The sequence below is a fragment of the Bos mutus genome, chromosome 3 (assembly GCF_027580195.1).
Source record: "Bos mutus isolate GX-2022 chromosome 3, NWIPB_WYAK_1.1, whole genome shotgun sequence".
Classification (NCBI taxonomy): domain Eukaryota; kingdom Metazoa; phylum Chordata; class Mammalia; order Artiodactyla; family Bovidae; genus Bos; species Bos mutus.
The window spans coordinates 23546346-23563385 of record NC_091619.1 but is presented as its reverse complement, the minus strand read 5'-3'; the positions used below and the strand labels follow the sequence as shown (position 1 = coordinate 23563385).

At 41.3% G+C, this 17040-nt stretch overlaps 1 protein-coding gene across 5 annotated transcripts in view; it reads right to left on the bottom strand.

The window, feature by feature from the left end:
- Positions 1-17040, bottom strand: part of SPAG17 (sperm associated antigen 17) — a 254867-nt gene that overhangs the window by 158704 nt on the left and 79123 nt on the right. For all 5 annotated transcript variants that reach the window (XR_011463620.1, XM_070367411.1, XM_070367415.1 and 2 more), the window contains 7 exons: positions 16680-16861; positions 11566-11727; positions 8618-8723; positions 8313-8425; positions 3347-3484; positions 3148-3261; positions 2392-2542 (listed from right to left, as the gene is read on the bottom strand). Coding sequence is in view for 4 of the 5 variants with exons in the window: in XM_070367411.1 (XP_070223512.1) it covers positions 2392-2542; positions 3148-3261; positions 3347-3484; positions 8313-8425; positions 8618-8723; positions 11566-11727; positions 16680-16861 (966 nt within the window). In the remaining variant the exon portion in view is untranslated. The remainder of the gene's footprint in view (positions 1-2391; positions 2543-3147; positions 3262-3346; positions 3485-8312; positions 8426-8617; positions 8724-11565; positions 11728-16679; positions 16862-17040) is intronic.

Sequence of the window (17040 nt, the reverse complement as noted above, 5' to 3'; positions counted from 1 at the left end):
GCTGGAGAGGGTGTGGAGAAAAGGGAACCCTCTTACACTGTTGGTGGGAATGCAAACTAGTACAGCCACTATGGAGAACAGTGTGGAGATTCCTTAAGAAACTGGAAATAGAACTGCCTTATGACCCAGCAATCCCACTGCTGGGCATACACACTGAGGAAACCAGAATTGAAAGAGACACGTGTACCCCAATATTCATCGCAGCACTGTTTATAATAGCCAGGACATGGAAGCAACCTAGATGTCCATCAGCAGATGAATGGATTAGAAAGCTGTGGTACATATACACAATGGAGTATTACTCAGCCATTAAAAAGAATACATTTGAATCAGTTCTAATGAGGTGGATGAAACTGGAGCCTATTATACAGAGTGAAGTAAGCCAGAAAGAAAAACACCAATACAGTATACTAACGCATATATATGGAATTTAGAAAGATGGTAACAATAACCCTGTATACGAGACAGCAAAAGAGACACTGATGTATAGAACAGTCTTTTGGACTCTGTGGGAGAGGTAGAGGGTGGGATGATTTGGGAGAATGGCATGGAAACATGTATAATATCATATATGAAATGAGTTACCAGTCCAGGTTCGACGCACGATACTGGATGCTTGGGGCTGGTGCACTAGGACGACCCAGAGGGATGGTATGGGGAGGGAGGAGGGAGGAGGGTTCAGGATGGGGAACACGTGTATACCTGTGGTGGATTCATGTTGATGTATGGCAAAACCAATACAATATTGTAAAGTTTAAAAATAAAATAAAAAAAACACATGTACCCCAATGTTCATTGCAATACTATTTATAATAGCTAGGACATGTCCTAGATGTCTATCAACAGACGAATGGATAAAGAAGTGGTGGTGTATATTTATATGTATGTATGTGTACATATATATATGTACACACACACACACACACACACACACACACGAGAATATTACTCAGCCATAAAAGGAACCAATTTGAATCAGTTGTAGTGAGGTGGATGAACCTAGAGCCTGTTATACACAGTGAAGTAAGTCAGAAAAAGACCAAATATCATATATTAGTGAATACATGTGGAATCTAGAAAAATGGGACTGATGAATCTATTTGCAGGGCAGGAATAGAGATGCAGATGTAGAGAACAGACTTGTGGGCACAACAGGAGAAGGAGAGGGTGGGACCAACTGAGAGAATGTCATGGAAACATATGCATTACCATGTGTTAAAACAGTTAGTGGGAAGCTGCTATGTAACATAGGAAGCTCCATCCAGGGCTCTGTGATAACCTAGAGGGGTGGGATGGGGTGGGAGTTGGGAGGGAGGATCAAGAGGGAGGGGACATACGATACTTATGACTGATTTATGTTGTTGTATGGAAGAAACCAACACATCATTGTAAAGCAATTATTCTTGAATTAAAATTTTTAAAAATCTGACTATTACTAAGGCTACTAAAAAAATGAAAAAAGAAATCAAAGTACAAACATTTCATAATTGTCTTAGAGTTAGATGAAAGGAGAAGGAAGAATCTGCACATTTTTTTTTATCTAGATCAAATCAAGATGTCTATGTAATTTCCTATTTCTTCTTATAAGCAGCAATATATCTGCCTATTGCTTCAGCTGGAAATAAGATTTGTGTTTCAGGAAATGATTGTCTTTATCTTAAAATCCCCATGAGCTCTGCAATAAGAAGCTGATTTTAGATATTTTTAATGACCCTTCTTTCTACTATCCTTAAAGAACAGACAACACACCTTCCTATTGTGAGAGATGAACTGGAGTTAACACTTAGCTTATGGCTCAGCGAGTAAAGAATCCACCTGCAATGCAGGAGACACAGGAGACATGGGTTCAATTCCTGGGTCGGGAAGATCCCTTGGAGGAAGAAATGACGACCCACTCCAGTATTCTTGCCTGGGAAATCCCATACACAGAGGAGCCTGGAAGGCCACAGTCCAAAGGGTCACAAAGAGTCAGATGCCACTGAACACACGTGCATACACACCACACCAAGGCGTACATGCTACCCACAAGGGGTGCTCTCAGCTCTCCTCTTAACTAGGATGGGGACTGCTATGTCATCGCCAATCATGTTAATAAGTAGACGGGGCGAGGGGGTGTTGGGAGGCGGGGAGGAGGAAGAAAGAAGGGGATTACTCTTGTCGTAGAAACACAGCAGAATGAAAACCCAGGGCATCAAACTGAAGAATGTTATAGTTATCATCCTGCTGTTAATGACATTATTCAAAATAAAAAGAAACTGTACTCAATCAAAATACTCCCCAGCTTCTGAAAGGACAAGAATAAAAATCTTTTTGCAGATGGGTGTATAATCATTAGAGGCACACATGACCATCAATGAATGGGTTTAAGCTACAAGGAAGCAATGTACTCACCACTTGTACAAAAGTGCATGAGCTCATGAATTGTAGCTAGACGCTTCGTGCTATTCCATGGCGGGGGCAGAGGGAATTTAAGAAATTCCCACAGTGGCAGCTTGGACTGCATCTCTTGTTCAATTTGAACTGGATCAAAATTCTTTAGGTCCTGATGAAAAAGAGCAATGTGACAGAAGATGTTAAAATAAGCTGTCAACTGCCTTATGCATATGGAGAAGGCAAAACATGATACCTTTGCTCTCATTATCTGGGAACAGGGGAAATCAGTGGTAATTGGGGAAGACAAATTGTTGGTATTTTGCTGAAGGTCAAAAAAGCTACTTCTCACTTTGCCAGAGATTCTTGGTGCACAGAAATGATGGATTCCTTATTCACAGGGACAAACTGCCAAAGTCTCAAATATATTCCTGCCTCCCTTCTTAGACTCTTTTCTTGCCTCCACTAGTTTTTTTCTTCCTTTCATATTAGCAGATATATAAAGCACATAACTATAAGGTTTTAATACATATTTGGCGTAGCTGCAATGAATTTAACGGTTCATTGGCCCTCTATACGTGGGCCAGTTTTCTTTGCTGATGTACTTTTTCCTTCATTCATGTCCAGTTTCCAAGCTCTTACTTTGCAGGTATCTACTTTGTAGATTACTTTTAATTAGCATTGGTAAAGCTATCCAATTAAGATTTCTACCACTGAATAATTGCAAATGAGCTCCCTTGCATCAATTATCCTCTGGGTAACTTGGTCAATTATTACCTTTAGCATGTACTTCTTGTGGGCGTGGGCATCGTGATAGTTAAGCAGGAGAGGGCCTGTGGGCACTGGTTTGCTTTCATTTTCTTCTTCAGATAAGAATATTTCATGGAGATTCTATTCAAATTAAAATAATGATTTTAAGAGAGAATTCATACTTTTCAAAGCATGCATACTTTTTGGATTTCTCATACCATCTGACCTTTTTCTCCCTCTCTGTCAGACAGAGAGAGGGCAGGATGGAAACAATGTGAGCTGCTATTCTGTAGTCCAACCCATCTGCCCTGGGAGGTGGCTCTACCAGACTTGGTGGGACAAGATCTTCTTCACTTGCCACAACCTGTTGATATAAAGAGTTGGGAGAAAAGAAAGTCACTCAGTTGTGTCCGACTCTTTGTGACCCCATGGACTATGTACAGTCCATGGAATTCTCCAGGCCAGAATACCAGAGTGGGTAGCCTTTCCCTTCTCCAGGGGATCTTCTCAACCCAGGGATTGAACCCAGGTCTCCCACATTGCAAGCAGATTCTTTACCAGTTGAGCCACAAGGGAAGCCCAAGAACACTGAAGTGGGTAGCCTATCCCTTCTCCAGTGGATCTTCCTGACCCAGGAATCCAACCAGGGTCTCCTGCATTGCAGGTAGATTCTTTACCAAGTGAGCTATCAGGGAAAAGTTGGGAAGTATTAGTTTTAATGGTCAGCCCTTTATTGATATTTATGTATTTTGTTTTTTTTTAGTAAAAAGAAGGCAGTTTCTACCCAAAAGTATGGTGATTATACAAAGTGGCTATATAATTAACCAGTGACTACCAAAATAAAAGGGATCATGTTTATAACCTATGTACTGAAATATAATTTTAATGCCTACATTAGAATAGACAACACAAAATCCAAATACTAAAAAAGAAAATTTACCATAATAGAAATCAAAATAACAATATTAATATATTTTTAAATGATTCATTCTTTCTCTTAAAGCACTCAAAACCTTGATTTCATATCTTTGGATTCAATAAATATTTATTGAATGCCTACCACATGCCAAGCATGTGTGGGGCACTTTCAAATACATTATCTCATTTAAGCCTCACAGCAATATTGCCAAGCAGGTATTATTTCCTATTTATAAATGGAACTAGGGTGAGTGAAATTAGGGGCCTGGCCCTAATTAGTAGTTCAAAAACTAATTTGGATACTAAAAAGTAGTCCAAAATTACTTAGTGGGTGGAACTGGGGGTTCAGGTTAAATCCCCAAGATAGAAAAGTTATAGACAGTGAGATCAATTAAGGGTAATATTCCGCTTTTTATGGGGAAAGTGAGGTCTAGAAATATTGATCATCTTGTTCAATTTTACATGGTAAACAAAAAAGTTGAAATGTAATCAAGATCGGCACCTAATTTATAATTGTTCTCTTCACCTTAGATACTGAAATCACCCTCTGATTTCACGCCCCTCTGCAGGAGTTCTCAACCTTGAAACTTAAGGCATTTGGACTAGATGCTTTTTGTCATGGGGGCTGTCTTGTGCACTATATGGAATGTTTAGCAGCATCCCTGGCCTCGAGCCATTTGATGCCGGTAGAACACCTTCAACTGTGGCAACCAAAAGTATTTCCAGACATTGCCAAATGCCCCTTTTGAGGCAACTCCCCCTGTTGAGAACAACAGCAAGACAGTCTTACACTCTCACTGTTTATCAACACCTTACTTATCAAAGAGTCACTCCTGTCTCCATTTCCTCTCTTCCTACCATCTCTTGGACCCACTCCAATCACATAAGACCATACAGAACTGTTCCACCTCTGAAATGTAAAACATTCTAATATCCCCTCTTATAATACCCCACCCAATTCCTCTTATATTTTACTTCTTCCTGCCTTTATTATTAAGCATGTGTTCAGCCAACATGCATCTCTTATTGGGGCCTATGTGTCAGGCACTGAGCTCATCCTCTGTCACCTTTGGCACCTGGAAAACAGTAGGTGGTTAATAAATGTTGCCCTTAGTTGAAAAAAATAAGGAAGACTAAGATAAATAAAATGATACTCTAAGCTCTCTAGGGCTGTTGAGCTTTTACAAATGTATTGATATAATAAAATACCGATCTCCTCAAAGCATTATGGGGTAATTAAATGCAAATAAACATAAGTGTGTTTACCTAATTGGTTAGAAAACTAAAGCAGTCAACAAACAAAATATATAATGCAGGTAACAGAGATGATAGAGTCTAAACACATTTTAATATTCAGTGAGATAAAGGAATATGTTACATACATGAAGCAAGAACAATAGGCAGTTATACGGGAAATTAAAGAATTTATAATTTCAAAAAGTTACTGTTGAAACAAAATTTCAATAGCAGACCGGCCTCCATGGAAAAATGAATTAGTTGGAAATCTTAAGCTGAAAGTCTCAAAGGGGTAAAGTTGCAAGAAAATTTCAAATACATGGAGGAAAAAAACAGAAATTCCAACATCTAATAATAAGTGTGTGTGTGTTCAGTCACGTCCAACTCTTTGCAACACTTTGGACTGCAGACTGCCAGGTTCCTCTGTCCCTGGGACTTTTTGGGCAAGAATACTGGAGTGGATTGCCATTTCCTCCTCCAGGAGATCTCCCTGACCCAGGGATCAAATCCGCGTCTTCTGCATTGCAGGCAGATTCTTTATTGCTGAGCCATCAGAGAAGCCCTAATAATAATTAGGATAAATAAACAGAAGTAATATTTGAAGACATAATTGAACAAATACATATTGTGTCTACTATGGGTTAGGTTATTGCATGCTGAACAGAGAGCAATGAACAAGACTAGATTAGGGACTTCACTGGTGGTCCAGTGGTTGTGAGTCTGCCTGCCAATGCAGAGGACATGGGTTCAATCCCTGGTCAGAGAGGATTCTATATGCCTTAGGACAACTAAGCCCATGCACTGTAACTCCTGAGCCCATAACTCCTGCGCACTATAGACCTCATGCTCTGCAAACAAGAGAAGCCCCTGCAATGAGAAGTGATGCACTGCTACTAGAGAGTAGCCCCCACTCCCTGCAACTAGAGAACGCCTGCAGGGAGCAATGAAGACTTAGCGCAGCTGAAAACAAATAAAATAAAAAACTAAGTTAGGTCCCTACTCACATTCTAGTGAGAAGAAGGAAGACATACAAACATATTTTTGAAAGAGCAATTGCTGTAAGAAAGTAAAATAAGGTGAAGTGCTAGAGGACACTTTTTGTTGTTGTGGGCCTTCTTTAGACCAAGTGGTCAGAGAAAGCCTACCTCAGGAGCACTGTGTTCGCTGGGGACGGAATGACAGGGAGTATCCAACAGGCAGACATGTGGGAGCAAAACTTTCCAGGAAGAGAAGTTAGAGTGAAAACACTAAGGTGGAATTAGTGTATGTAAGGAAACACTAGAAGGTCTATGTAGATGACCAACAGCATGAGTGTGAGCATGGTGGGGGGCAGGAGATGACAGAAGCAGCCCAGAACCATATTTTTAGGGTCTTTATGGATCAGCATAAGGAATTTTGATTTTACTCACAATGTTATCAGAAACCAGACTTTAATCTTTTCAATTGTAAAGACAATGATAAAATAAATCCATATCTACACACAGCCTTGTGTTATCAATTATAAAAAGAAAACTCTAATAGCTGCCAGAATGAAAAAATAGATTACCTATAAAGGAAAATATTCATTGGAAGGGCTGATGCTGAACCTGAAGCTCCAATACTTTGGCTATCTGATGCAAAGAACTGACTCATTGGAAATGACTCTGATGATGGGAAAGATGGAAGACAGGAGGAGAAAGGGACAACAGAGGATGAGATGACTGGAGGGCATCACTGACTCAATGGACATGAGTTTGAGCAAACTCAGGAAGATAGTGATGGACAGAGAAGCCTGGTATGGTGCAGTTCATGAGGTTGCAAAGAATCAGACAGGACTTAGCAACTGAACAACAACAAAAATAAAGGAAAAAGTATCCGATTGATGTCAGACTTCTTATCAGCAACTTGAGAAGGAAGACCACAACAGAGCAATGCTATCAAAATACTTTTCCACATAGACTGATAAGATTCAAAACAGTTTCTGTCATTTACTACTTGGACGAGTTACTTAACTTTTTTTCTGTCTCAGTTTCCTTATCTGCAAAATGGGACTAAAAATGGTTCCTGCTCCCTAGGGTTGTCCCAAGAATTAAATGAGCTAATAACACTCAACTGCATATACAGCACTCATAAGAATTGACCATGTGTACCAGGTCATACAGGAAGTCTGGGAAATTAAAAAAAAAATTTTAACACCCAGATCATGTTTATTGACCATAACGAAATAAAATTAGAAATGGACAATAACCAGTGGAAATTAAAAGACTTAGAACTGAGTACATTGAATGCATTATGATGTGTCCAAGAAATACTCAAAATGCACAGGCCTAAGTAAAGTGAAATAGTAAACCAAGTGAACCTTCAATTAAAATGAATTGCTAAATAAACCAAAGAAAGTAGGAAGAAGGAAATAATAAAGATAAATGAAGAAATTAATAAAGTAAGAAGGAGTAGATCAATGAAAAAAATGCTGGTTCTTTGAAAAGACCAACAATCAATAAACCATTGACATCCATGATCGAGAAAAGAGGGCACTAATAAGTAACATTGGTCATTGAAAGGGACATAACCGATACAGAGAGAATTTTTAAATGTATATTAGTGAATAAAGGGCTTCTAGGATATTGAAAACACAAATAAAATGGACATTTATTTAAAAAGATGAATGACTAAAATTGGCCTCAGAAATAGAAAAGTCTGATTAAATCTACAAGAGTAAAAGAAACTTTAAATGCAGTTGAAGACCATTAGCCACCCTGTCCACCTGCTCAACTCCTTTCCCTTTCATTAAAATGATGCCTGATAGTATTTAAACATATGCCTACCAAAACTTCAGGGTATGTTATATAAATGGTTCTAGAGCATAGCAAAAGAAAGATGATTGAAGCTCATAAGAAAATTTTTGCTGTATCTAAAATGTCCTAATCTTTGTAAAGGAGAATGCATGCAGGTATTATGAGCCTATTTTTAAAATAGTTTTTTAAAAAAGAAAGGGAGATGAAGTACCTGACTACAGGTCACCCACCTGGGAAGAAAGCTCCAGGATGTATCCCACCTACCTGTTCCAGCATACAGTGCAGTATCAAGGGCACAGAAATGAACTCTTCTGGAATTGGATTCAGCAAATCATTGTAGTATCTCATGTCTACTTCATTTGTGATGACGGAAGCCACTGTGAAAGACACAAAATATTGTTGTTCAGTTAAAACGTGCTCTCCATTTCTTCCATCCACAGATTCAAACTCTGATCGTGCCCTGATAAACCAGGGGCTAGGGGTGGAGACAGATGCGAAAACAAGCTGGAGGACATTCATCCCCTAAAGCGCCAGCTCCTGACACTGATTCCCAGCTGTTCCATACATGCCTGGTAGTGGTGGTAGCAGTGTTGCTGGAGGAGGAGCTGGAATCTGTGGCTCTTCATATGCTTGTGTTTTCTTCTTTCCAGGGACTGCAACAACAGGTGGTGGGGGCTAAAAGAACAATTAAAAAGGAACACTTGAAACATCCAGTTGAGAGATGCTTTCATCCAGTGCTGGTATGATGGGATTTCGACGGGACTCTGAGGTTGTATGATTCTGTTCACACCACAAGATCATTTGCTAATATGAGGGTCAAATAAGCAAATTTGGTCCACAGAAGGAAAGAAGTTAATGGGTATGGAGATTTCTCATTTTTTTCCTAATAGAACCCACTAAGCAATGGAATTCCAGTTGAGCTATTTCAAATCCTAAAAGATGATGCTGTGGAAGTGCTACACTCAATATGCCAGCAAATTTGGAAAACTCACCAGTGGCCACAGGACTGGAAAAGGTCAGTTTTCATTCCAATCCCTAAGAAAGGCAATGCCAAAGAATGCTCAAACTACTGTATAATTGCACTCATCTCACACGCTAGTAAAGTAATGCTCAAAATTCTCCAAGCTAGGCTTCAACAATACATGAACTGTGAACTTCCTGATGTTCAAGCTGGTTTTAGAAAAGGCAGAGGAACCAGAGATCAAATTGCCAACATCCACTGAATCATTGAAAAAGCAACAGAGTTCCAGAAAAACATCTATTTCTGCTTTATTGACTATGCCAAAGCCTTTGACTATGTGGCTCACAGTAAACTGTGGAAAATTCTGAAAGAGATGGGAATACCAGACCACCTGACCTGCCTCTTGAGAAATCTGTATGCCGCTCAGGAAACAACAGTTAGAACTGGACATGGAACGACAGACTGGTTCCAAATAGGAAAAGGAGTATGTCAAGGCTGTATATTGTCACCCTGCTTATTTAACTTCTATGCAGAGTACATCATGAGAAACTCTGGGCTGGATGAAGCACAAGCTGGAATCAAGATTGCCAGGAGAAATATCAATAACCTGAGATATGCAGATGGCACCACCCTTACGGCAGAAAGCAAAGAACTAGAGAGCCTCTTGATTAAAGAGGCTTCAAGTTCAACATTCAGAAAACTAAGAGCATGGCATCCTGTCCTATCACTTGATGGCAAATAGATGGGGAAACAGTGGCAGAGTTTATTTTTTTTGTTTTGACTCCAAAATCACTGAAGATGGTGACTGCAGCCATGAAATTAAAAGCCACTTGCTCCTTGGAAGGAAAGTTATGACCAACCTGGACAGTACATTAAAAAGCAAAGACATTACTTTGCCAACACAGGTCCGTCTAGTCAAGGCTATGGTTTTTCCAGTAGTCATGTATGGATGTGAGAGTTGGACTATAAAGAAAGCTGAGTGCCGAAGAATTGATGCTTTTGAACTGTGGTGTCAGAGAAGACTCTTGAGAGTCCCTTGGACTGCAAGGAGATCCAACTAGTCAACCCTAAAGGAAATCAGTCCTGAATATTCATTGGAACATCTGACGCTGAAGCTCCAATACTTTGGCCATATGATGCGAACAACTGACTCATTTGAAAAGACTCTGATGCTGGCAAAGATTGAAAGTGGAAGGAGAAGGGGACAACAGAGGATGAGATGGTTGGATGGCATCACCAACTCAGTGGACGTGAGTTTGAGTAAACTCCGGGAGTTTGTGATGGACAGGAAGGCCTGGCATGCTGCAGTCCATGGGGCCACAGAGAGTTGGACATGACTAAGAGACTGAACTGAAGTACTTATCAGGAAAGGGATGGGAAGATGGGGCACCAAGAGTCAAGAAGATTTTCTTCCCTAGGATGACTCAGAATTGTGCCATTCTCCCTCTGAGAATCCTTGAATGGTTCCCATTGATTTCAGGATAAAACCCAAACTCTTGAGCTCAGCACTCAAGAACATCCTGGCTCCCACCTTTCCAGCTTTTGTTGCTGTTCTCTACTCTGTATGTATGGCCTGAAAGCACTGCCCCACCCTGTGGTGTGGTTCTGGCCATAATACTTCTTTGTTTTGACCTCCTTGTCTTTGCAGCATCTTTGCCCCTTTCTTGAGAGTACCACCCTGTCCCTACCCCCAACCAGGCTTTACCCAGGCAATTCATCCCCAGTCTTCAGCCCATCACTTACTGTGCCTGGTAAGGTCTTCTTGATTCCCGTCTCTCTAACCTCCTCTTCTCAGGAGCAGGTTAGGTGCCATATTTATAGCTTCTCCTGCAACCTCAGCTAACTATCCTCCCAGCACTCATCATGCTAAATTGAAACCACCTTTGACTTGACTGCCGTTCCCTTTAAAGCTTAATCTCAGTGAGGAGGACAGGGGATGGGTCTTGTTCATTATTGTACTGCCAGCACCTGGTACAGTGTCAGCACAGAGTAGGTGTTAAATAACAATGGTTGGGCTTCCCGGGTGGTGCTAGTGGTAAAGAACCTGCCTGCCAAGGCAGGAGACCTAAGAGATGCGGGTTCGACCCCTGGATTGGGGAGATCCCCTGGAGAAGGGCATGGCAACCCACTCCAGTAATCTTGCCTGGAGAATCCCATGGGCAGAGGAGCCTGGGAGGCTACAGTACATGGGGTCTCAGAATCGGACACCACTGAAGTGACTTAGCATGCACATAAGCATGGTGATTAAGTTATCAATAGCCCTCCTGGTTCCAGATGTTATTTATTGCACCATGGCTAAAAAGTAGGTTCTATCATCCCCTCTGTGGAATGATAGTTGGAAGGTAGTTGGGGAGCCTCATAAAGTCCCTACCATATGGATACCTTTAATTCTGTGCCTGGGGTCCTTGATCCCACCCTCATCCATTAAACGGCAGCAGGCAGAGTCCCCTTGCTACCAATATTTGTGATTTTTTTCTTCATGTGTTTTATAAATGTGAAAATTAAGTTGTTTAATGAATCGTTCGGCCCACTGAAGACACTCCAGCATGTGCCTACCTCAGGAATCAATGTCACTTCAAAGATAGGCTTCTCACGAACCACCTGTGGGACGTTAATAAGCCGCATGCTTTCCAAATAGTGCTGGTGCTGCCTTTTCCAATCCAGGGTGTCGTACATCAGACAGGCAACATTTTCAAAAATGTCGGTGCCCAATCCCAGCTACGGGTGAGAATTAACAACAGTTAGTTCTTAGCTTCATATTGTTGGAATCAGATGTATGGTTTGTATCTCCCTTAGAGCCAAACCTATGATTTTCACAGGGAAGCCCTTCCCCAGCTGGTCCCCAAACCACTGAACCCTTCTGGCCCTTCCTGTTCACCACAATGCAGACTGTTCCCTTTGGAGGGCCTCTGGCTGCCTAATATTGTAAGAGTCTGATTAATGCTTCAACAAGGTGGAAAATGCTATATTCATTCGCTTCAGCAGAGAGGCCTATTTTCTAGGCATCTCCGTTCGTGAAGCAACTCATGAGATAGGTAATTTCCACATTCTCAGCCCAAGGCAAGCTGGGGCTGAGCTCCTGCTCGGCCACACAAGAATTGCAGTGGAAATCTCCCATACTCTCCACACAAGCACACTACAGTGTGTATGCCATCAGGATTTCTTCCTCTCCTCACGTGTGCTACCTTTAGGGAGGAAACCCTAAGAGATCCTGATAGACCAGCACTACTGTGATACCTGCAAGTGTATGATCTGGCAAGCAGGTCATAGATCAGATATCTCTATTACCTTGGCTTTCATTTCCAGAAGTGGAAAAGCAGTTATCATTAAGTCTGCTTGAAAGCAAAGGAGGTAGGCTCCTCCTGTTTCCAAGTTGAAGTGCTAAGGTAGAGGGAGAAAGCTCCTAGCGGGGCCAGTGACTCAGCCTGGCAGGAGTCCAGAGACAAGCCAGCTTTGCACATCCTTACAGCACACCTCTTAGTCTGGGCTTCATGGGTCCCCTCCAGGGCTGAGAATTCCTCAGTGAAACTTCAACCTGATATTCTCTGCCCACATTCTGGCACAGAAACATATTTTTGTGTGCTTGTATTTATAAGAAATAGAGTAAAAGCTTCTGGTCAATTATCCCTTAGCTTAACTAGCTAATTTCTTTTTAAATCAAACAGCAAATCACATGCTTAAAGCCAGAAAATTATTTCAGCAACCCAGGGCTTAACTTGAGATGTTGCAGATGTCGTTCATAGGCAGTTAGCACTTCTTGATGGGCATTTATTTGATGTAAAGCTTTCGTTACCTGGGTTCAGCAGAAATACAGCCTGCTTGTTTGCAGCCAAAGGTACTAATGCTTTCCTTCTTCCAGAGAGAAAGACGACTACTTGGCTGGCTCCTGGCTTGGATGTGAGGCCATTATCAACTTACAGATAGAGCTGAGAGTATAATACCGTCTATCTACAGTATGTATGTAGGCTACTTGTATTAGAAATAGGTTTATTACTTCTATATTTTTCAAGTGATCATAAGGTTACAATTAATTTTGATTTTCAGTATTAAACCCAAAGGCCTTTTCTTCTGAAAACCAACTCTATTACTGAACTGCTTTTAAGGCTTTCTTTGTCCATCATTATTTGTGCTGGGTTGCTCACTCACAAACTGGACCTTGTAAAGGCATGCCTTGGCTCTAAAAGTCTGCTGCAGTTGGACCCAGATCACAGCTCTGGCATGAAGCTGATGTTCAATAAATACTTGCAAAGTGGCTGATAGAATTGATATGTCCATTCGGGCAGCACAGTTGATTGATCTCATTTCCTCGTTTACCTTCCTCATTCACCTTCCTCATTTACCTCATAGCCCAACTAGAGACTCTAGACATTAATCTTCTGGTTCTGAAGTCAGGAGTATATGTGCATAAGGTACATATGTGTGTAAATGTGTTAGTCTCTTAGTCGTATCCAACTCTTTGCTACCCTGTGGACTGTAGCCTGCCAAGCTCCTCTGTCCATGGAATTCTCCAGGCCAGAATACTGGAATGGTAGCCATTTCTTTTCTCCAGGGGATCTTCCTGACCCAGGGATTGAACTTGGGTCTCCTGCATTGCAGGCAGATTGTTTACCGTCTGAGCCACCAGGAAAGTCCCAACAGTATTTCAAACTGCTATTATTTTTTCAACATGGAAGTTCTTAACTTTAATTGCCATTTAAACTCTTCCACTCTATATTTTTTAAAAGGGAAATATAGCCACATTCACTTTCTTTAAAAAATGGAGTGATTAGGGACCTCTCTGATAGTCCAATGGTTAAGATTCTGCACTTCCCTGCAGCAGATACCAGTTCGATCCTGGGTTTGGGAATGAAGATTCCACGTGCCACATGGTGTGGCCAAAAAATAATAAAAACTGTTTTTAAAACAGAGTCATTAAAATCTAATGAACAGAAAGCATTTTCTGGCATAGGAAACAGGATGCTGTGAATGGTGCTGGGTCTTTTGGAGTTGCAACTGTGTGTCTTGATGTTCACATCTATGTACTGAGGATGCAATGGAATGTCTTCTACCTGAGTTCAATGCACATCAGCTCCTCTCAGCCTCTGTCTGGGGAGGACAGAAGACACACAAAAGGGAGCTCTAGTTAGAGCAGGAGCAAAATGTTCTTGGTTTGAGGCTGCCTTAGAAGACTCTTTGTATTGCCTCCCCTTAATTATGATTCATCTTCCCCAATGCCTCAGCAGGTAAAGATTCTGCCTGCAATGCATGAGACAGAGGATATACAAGTTTGACTTCTGGGTCAGGAAAAATCTCCTGGAGAAGGAAATGGCAACCCACTGCAGTATTCTTGCCTGGGATATCCCATGGACAGAGGATTCTAGATCTATATGGCTGGGATCTCCTGTGCTCTATTAAGTCAAAATTGCACAGAAGTTCTTTTGCAGGTATGTGGCCAAAACTTGGCCCAGATGAGAGGAGGACAGTTTCCACAAAACTTACATTTGTGGATGTGAGTTTTAAAGTTAGGATAAATTTTTAAATTCTTGGAAGAAGAGCTGGTTTATCATCAAGATAGAGTAGACAGCTGCCTTTGAAATGGTGTTTCAGGATCCCAGGGCGATAGCCTCTTTCCCAAACACATCTCACATTTGCTGGGAATAATCTAGAACTCCAAGAAAGTAGGATGGAGTAGTCACAGTACGACAGTACCTGGAATGCCAGTGTCTCTGGGATAGAGACACAGGGCCCTACTTAACATGAAGCAGTGAAGGACGGGAGGACTCTTTTCTGAGCTCAGGTTTAGGAGGCAGTTTCTTTGACTGAAAGACAAAGCAGGACCGAGGAAGATATCTAGATGAAGGAATGGGGTGACGCAAAGCAAGGGATTTCACAAGAACCAGCTTTGCCTTCAGCCACAGATTTGCTGCGTTCAGCTTTGTTTCCATGGATCTTAGTGAGAGTGAAAGTCACTTAGTTGTGTCTGACTCTTTGCGACCCCGTGGACTGTCGTCTGCCAGGCTCATCTGTCCATGGAATTCTCCAGGCCAGAATACTGGAGTGGGTAGCTGTTCCCTTCTCCAGGGGATCTTCCCATCTAGGCTAGGATTTATTCTTACTACTGCCAAGGTAGATTTCCCTGATGGTTCAGTGGTAAGGAATCTGCCTGCCAATGCAGGCGACATGGGAGATGCGGGTTTGATCCCTGGGTCAGGAAGGTCCCCTGAAGAAGAAAATGGCAACCCACTTTAGTATTTGTGCATGGGAAATCCTATGGACAGAAAAGCCTGGTAGGCTACAGTCCATGGGGTTGCGAAGAGTTGGACACAGCTTAGTCACTAAACAACAATAACAATAGTTGCCAATAGTATGAGACTTAAGTGTTCTGTTTCTACATGATAACATCTAATACCTTACGTTGACAATCTTTGTCACTCAACCTGATGTATCCATCGCTACTTATTCAAATCCTTTCTGTCCTTCAAGGTTCAAGTCTAGGCTTCCCTCCCCAGTGTTTTCACGTAATTCAGCCAGTGCACATCCATCTCAAGGTAACAGAATCAGCGATTCTCATAGTGCGAACTGCCCATGTGGCAACCCATGGTCATGAGCAGCCTACCCTTTGGCTCAGAAACTCCAGGATTTGATGTCATTCTTTGCCTCTTAGATGGTCAGGTTTGCATTTTGTTTGGGAGCTACCCACAGTCACTGTCCACAGACACTCATCCTCCCTTCCATCCTGTTTCTCCCAGCTTCCTTCAGGACACACTTGATGTGGTCCTTCTCCGGGACTCTGCTTTCAGTTCAAGTCCTTTCAATACTGACACATATTACCCTGTAAGGGCTTCAACACTCCTGGTTCCCTGTTTGTTGGGACATGTGGTCAGCCAGAAAGAGACCTGAGAGGTCTCTTTTTCAATAACAGGAATGCCTGGATATGGATATCTTCCCCAACATCTGTGATAAGTAGTTGTTCAACATTCTTTTTTAAAACACCCTCATATAGATAGATTTCATTACTTTTCAGAGCATCCTAATTCTTCTTTTTCTGAATTAGTAAGAAACAGAGTGTTTCATACAACAGAGCACGCAGATGTGTGGCATCTTGAACACTGCTTCTCTGTTTCATGATTTTGGTCTTGCCTTTCTGCAAGTACCTCAATAGCAGGGGGCCAACAAATGCCAGGAAATGCCTGCTAATTGTTGGCTGGGGGTCAAGTCATTCTATTAAGATAAACCTTGTCAGGCAAATAAATTAAAAATACAATTTTGGCAATAAAAGCAAAGACCTAGAAGAACAATGTCTTGAACTAATACATAAAAAAGAAAGACAATATAATTCAACAAACTGTAAAATTTAGTATTTTCATAATTTATATATATTAAGACTCTGCTGCCTAGAGCCTTAAGGTATGAAGCAAACCCACACATCACCAAATAAAATAATTACCATGCTTTACCTTCATCTACATCTTATTCCTTTGACATTAATTCATACACTAAAAACCGAAGTATCAGGCTATAGCCATTATCAGACATTCAATGTGCCCATTGTCTTGAAGATAAACCAGCCTAGCACAAAACCGTCTCTATAAACAGTGATCAATAAATATCTGTGGAATGAACAGATGGGGCAAATGGAAGCACAGTGTCACATGTTCAAACTAGTCAGTCTCACTAATGCATGTACTAACCAACATCTCGCTGTTTGACCAGTCAGAAGGAAACTTGTCAGCCTTGACCGTGTATTCAAGCTGAGCGACATCAAAGAGATTTGTTTCTGGTTTCTGGTTATTCAGGATTGGCTCCAAGTACTTCCAGAAGATTTCAAGTTCTTTTATGCCATTCTCTTTCTTCAGTTTTTCAGCTTCTATTTCTAATAAGAGCAACATGTTTATACTGCAAAATGAGAGTGCTGAATTTCACCCCACGTGCAGTGCTTGTGGTGAGTCATATACATTGCCCAGTGTCTGTACAGCACCAGAAAATACAAATAAATTTTGAGAAGTGTTTGGACCTGGACTATATAATTAAACATAAGAGGATTTTACTGCT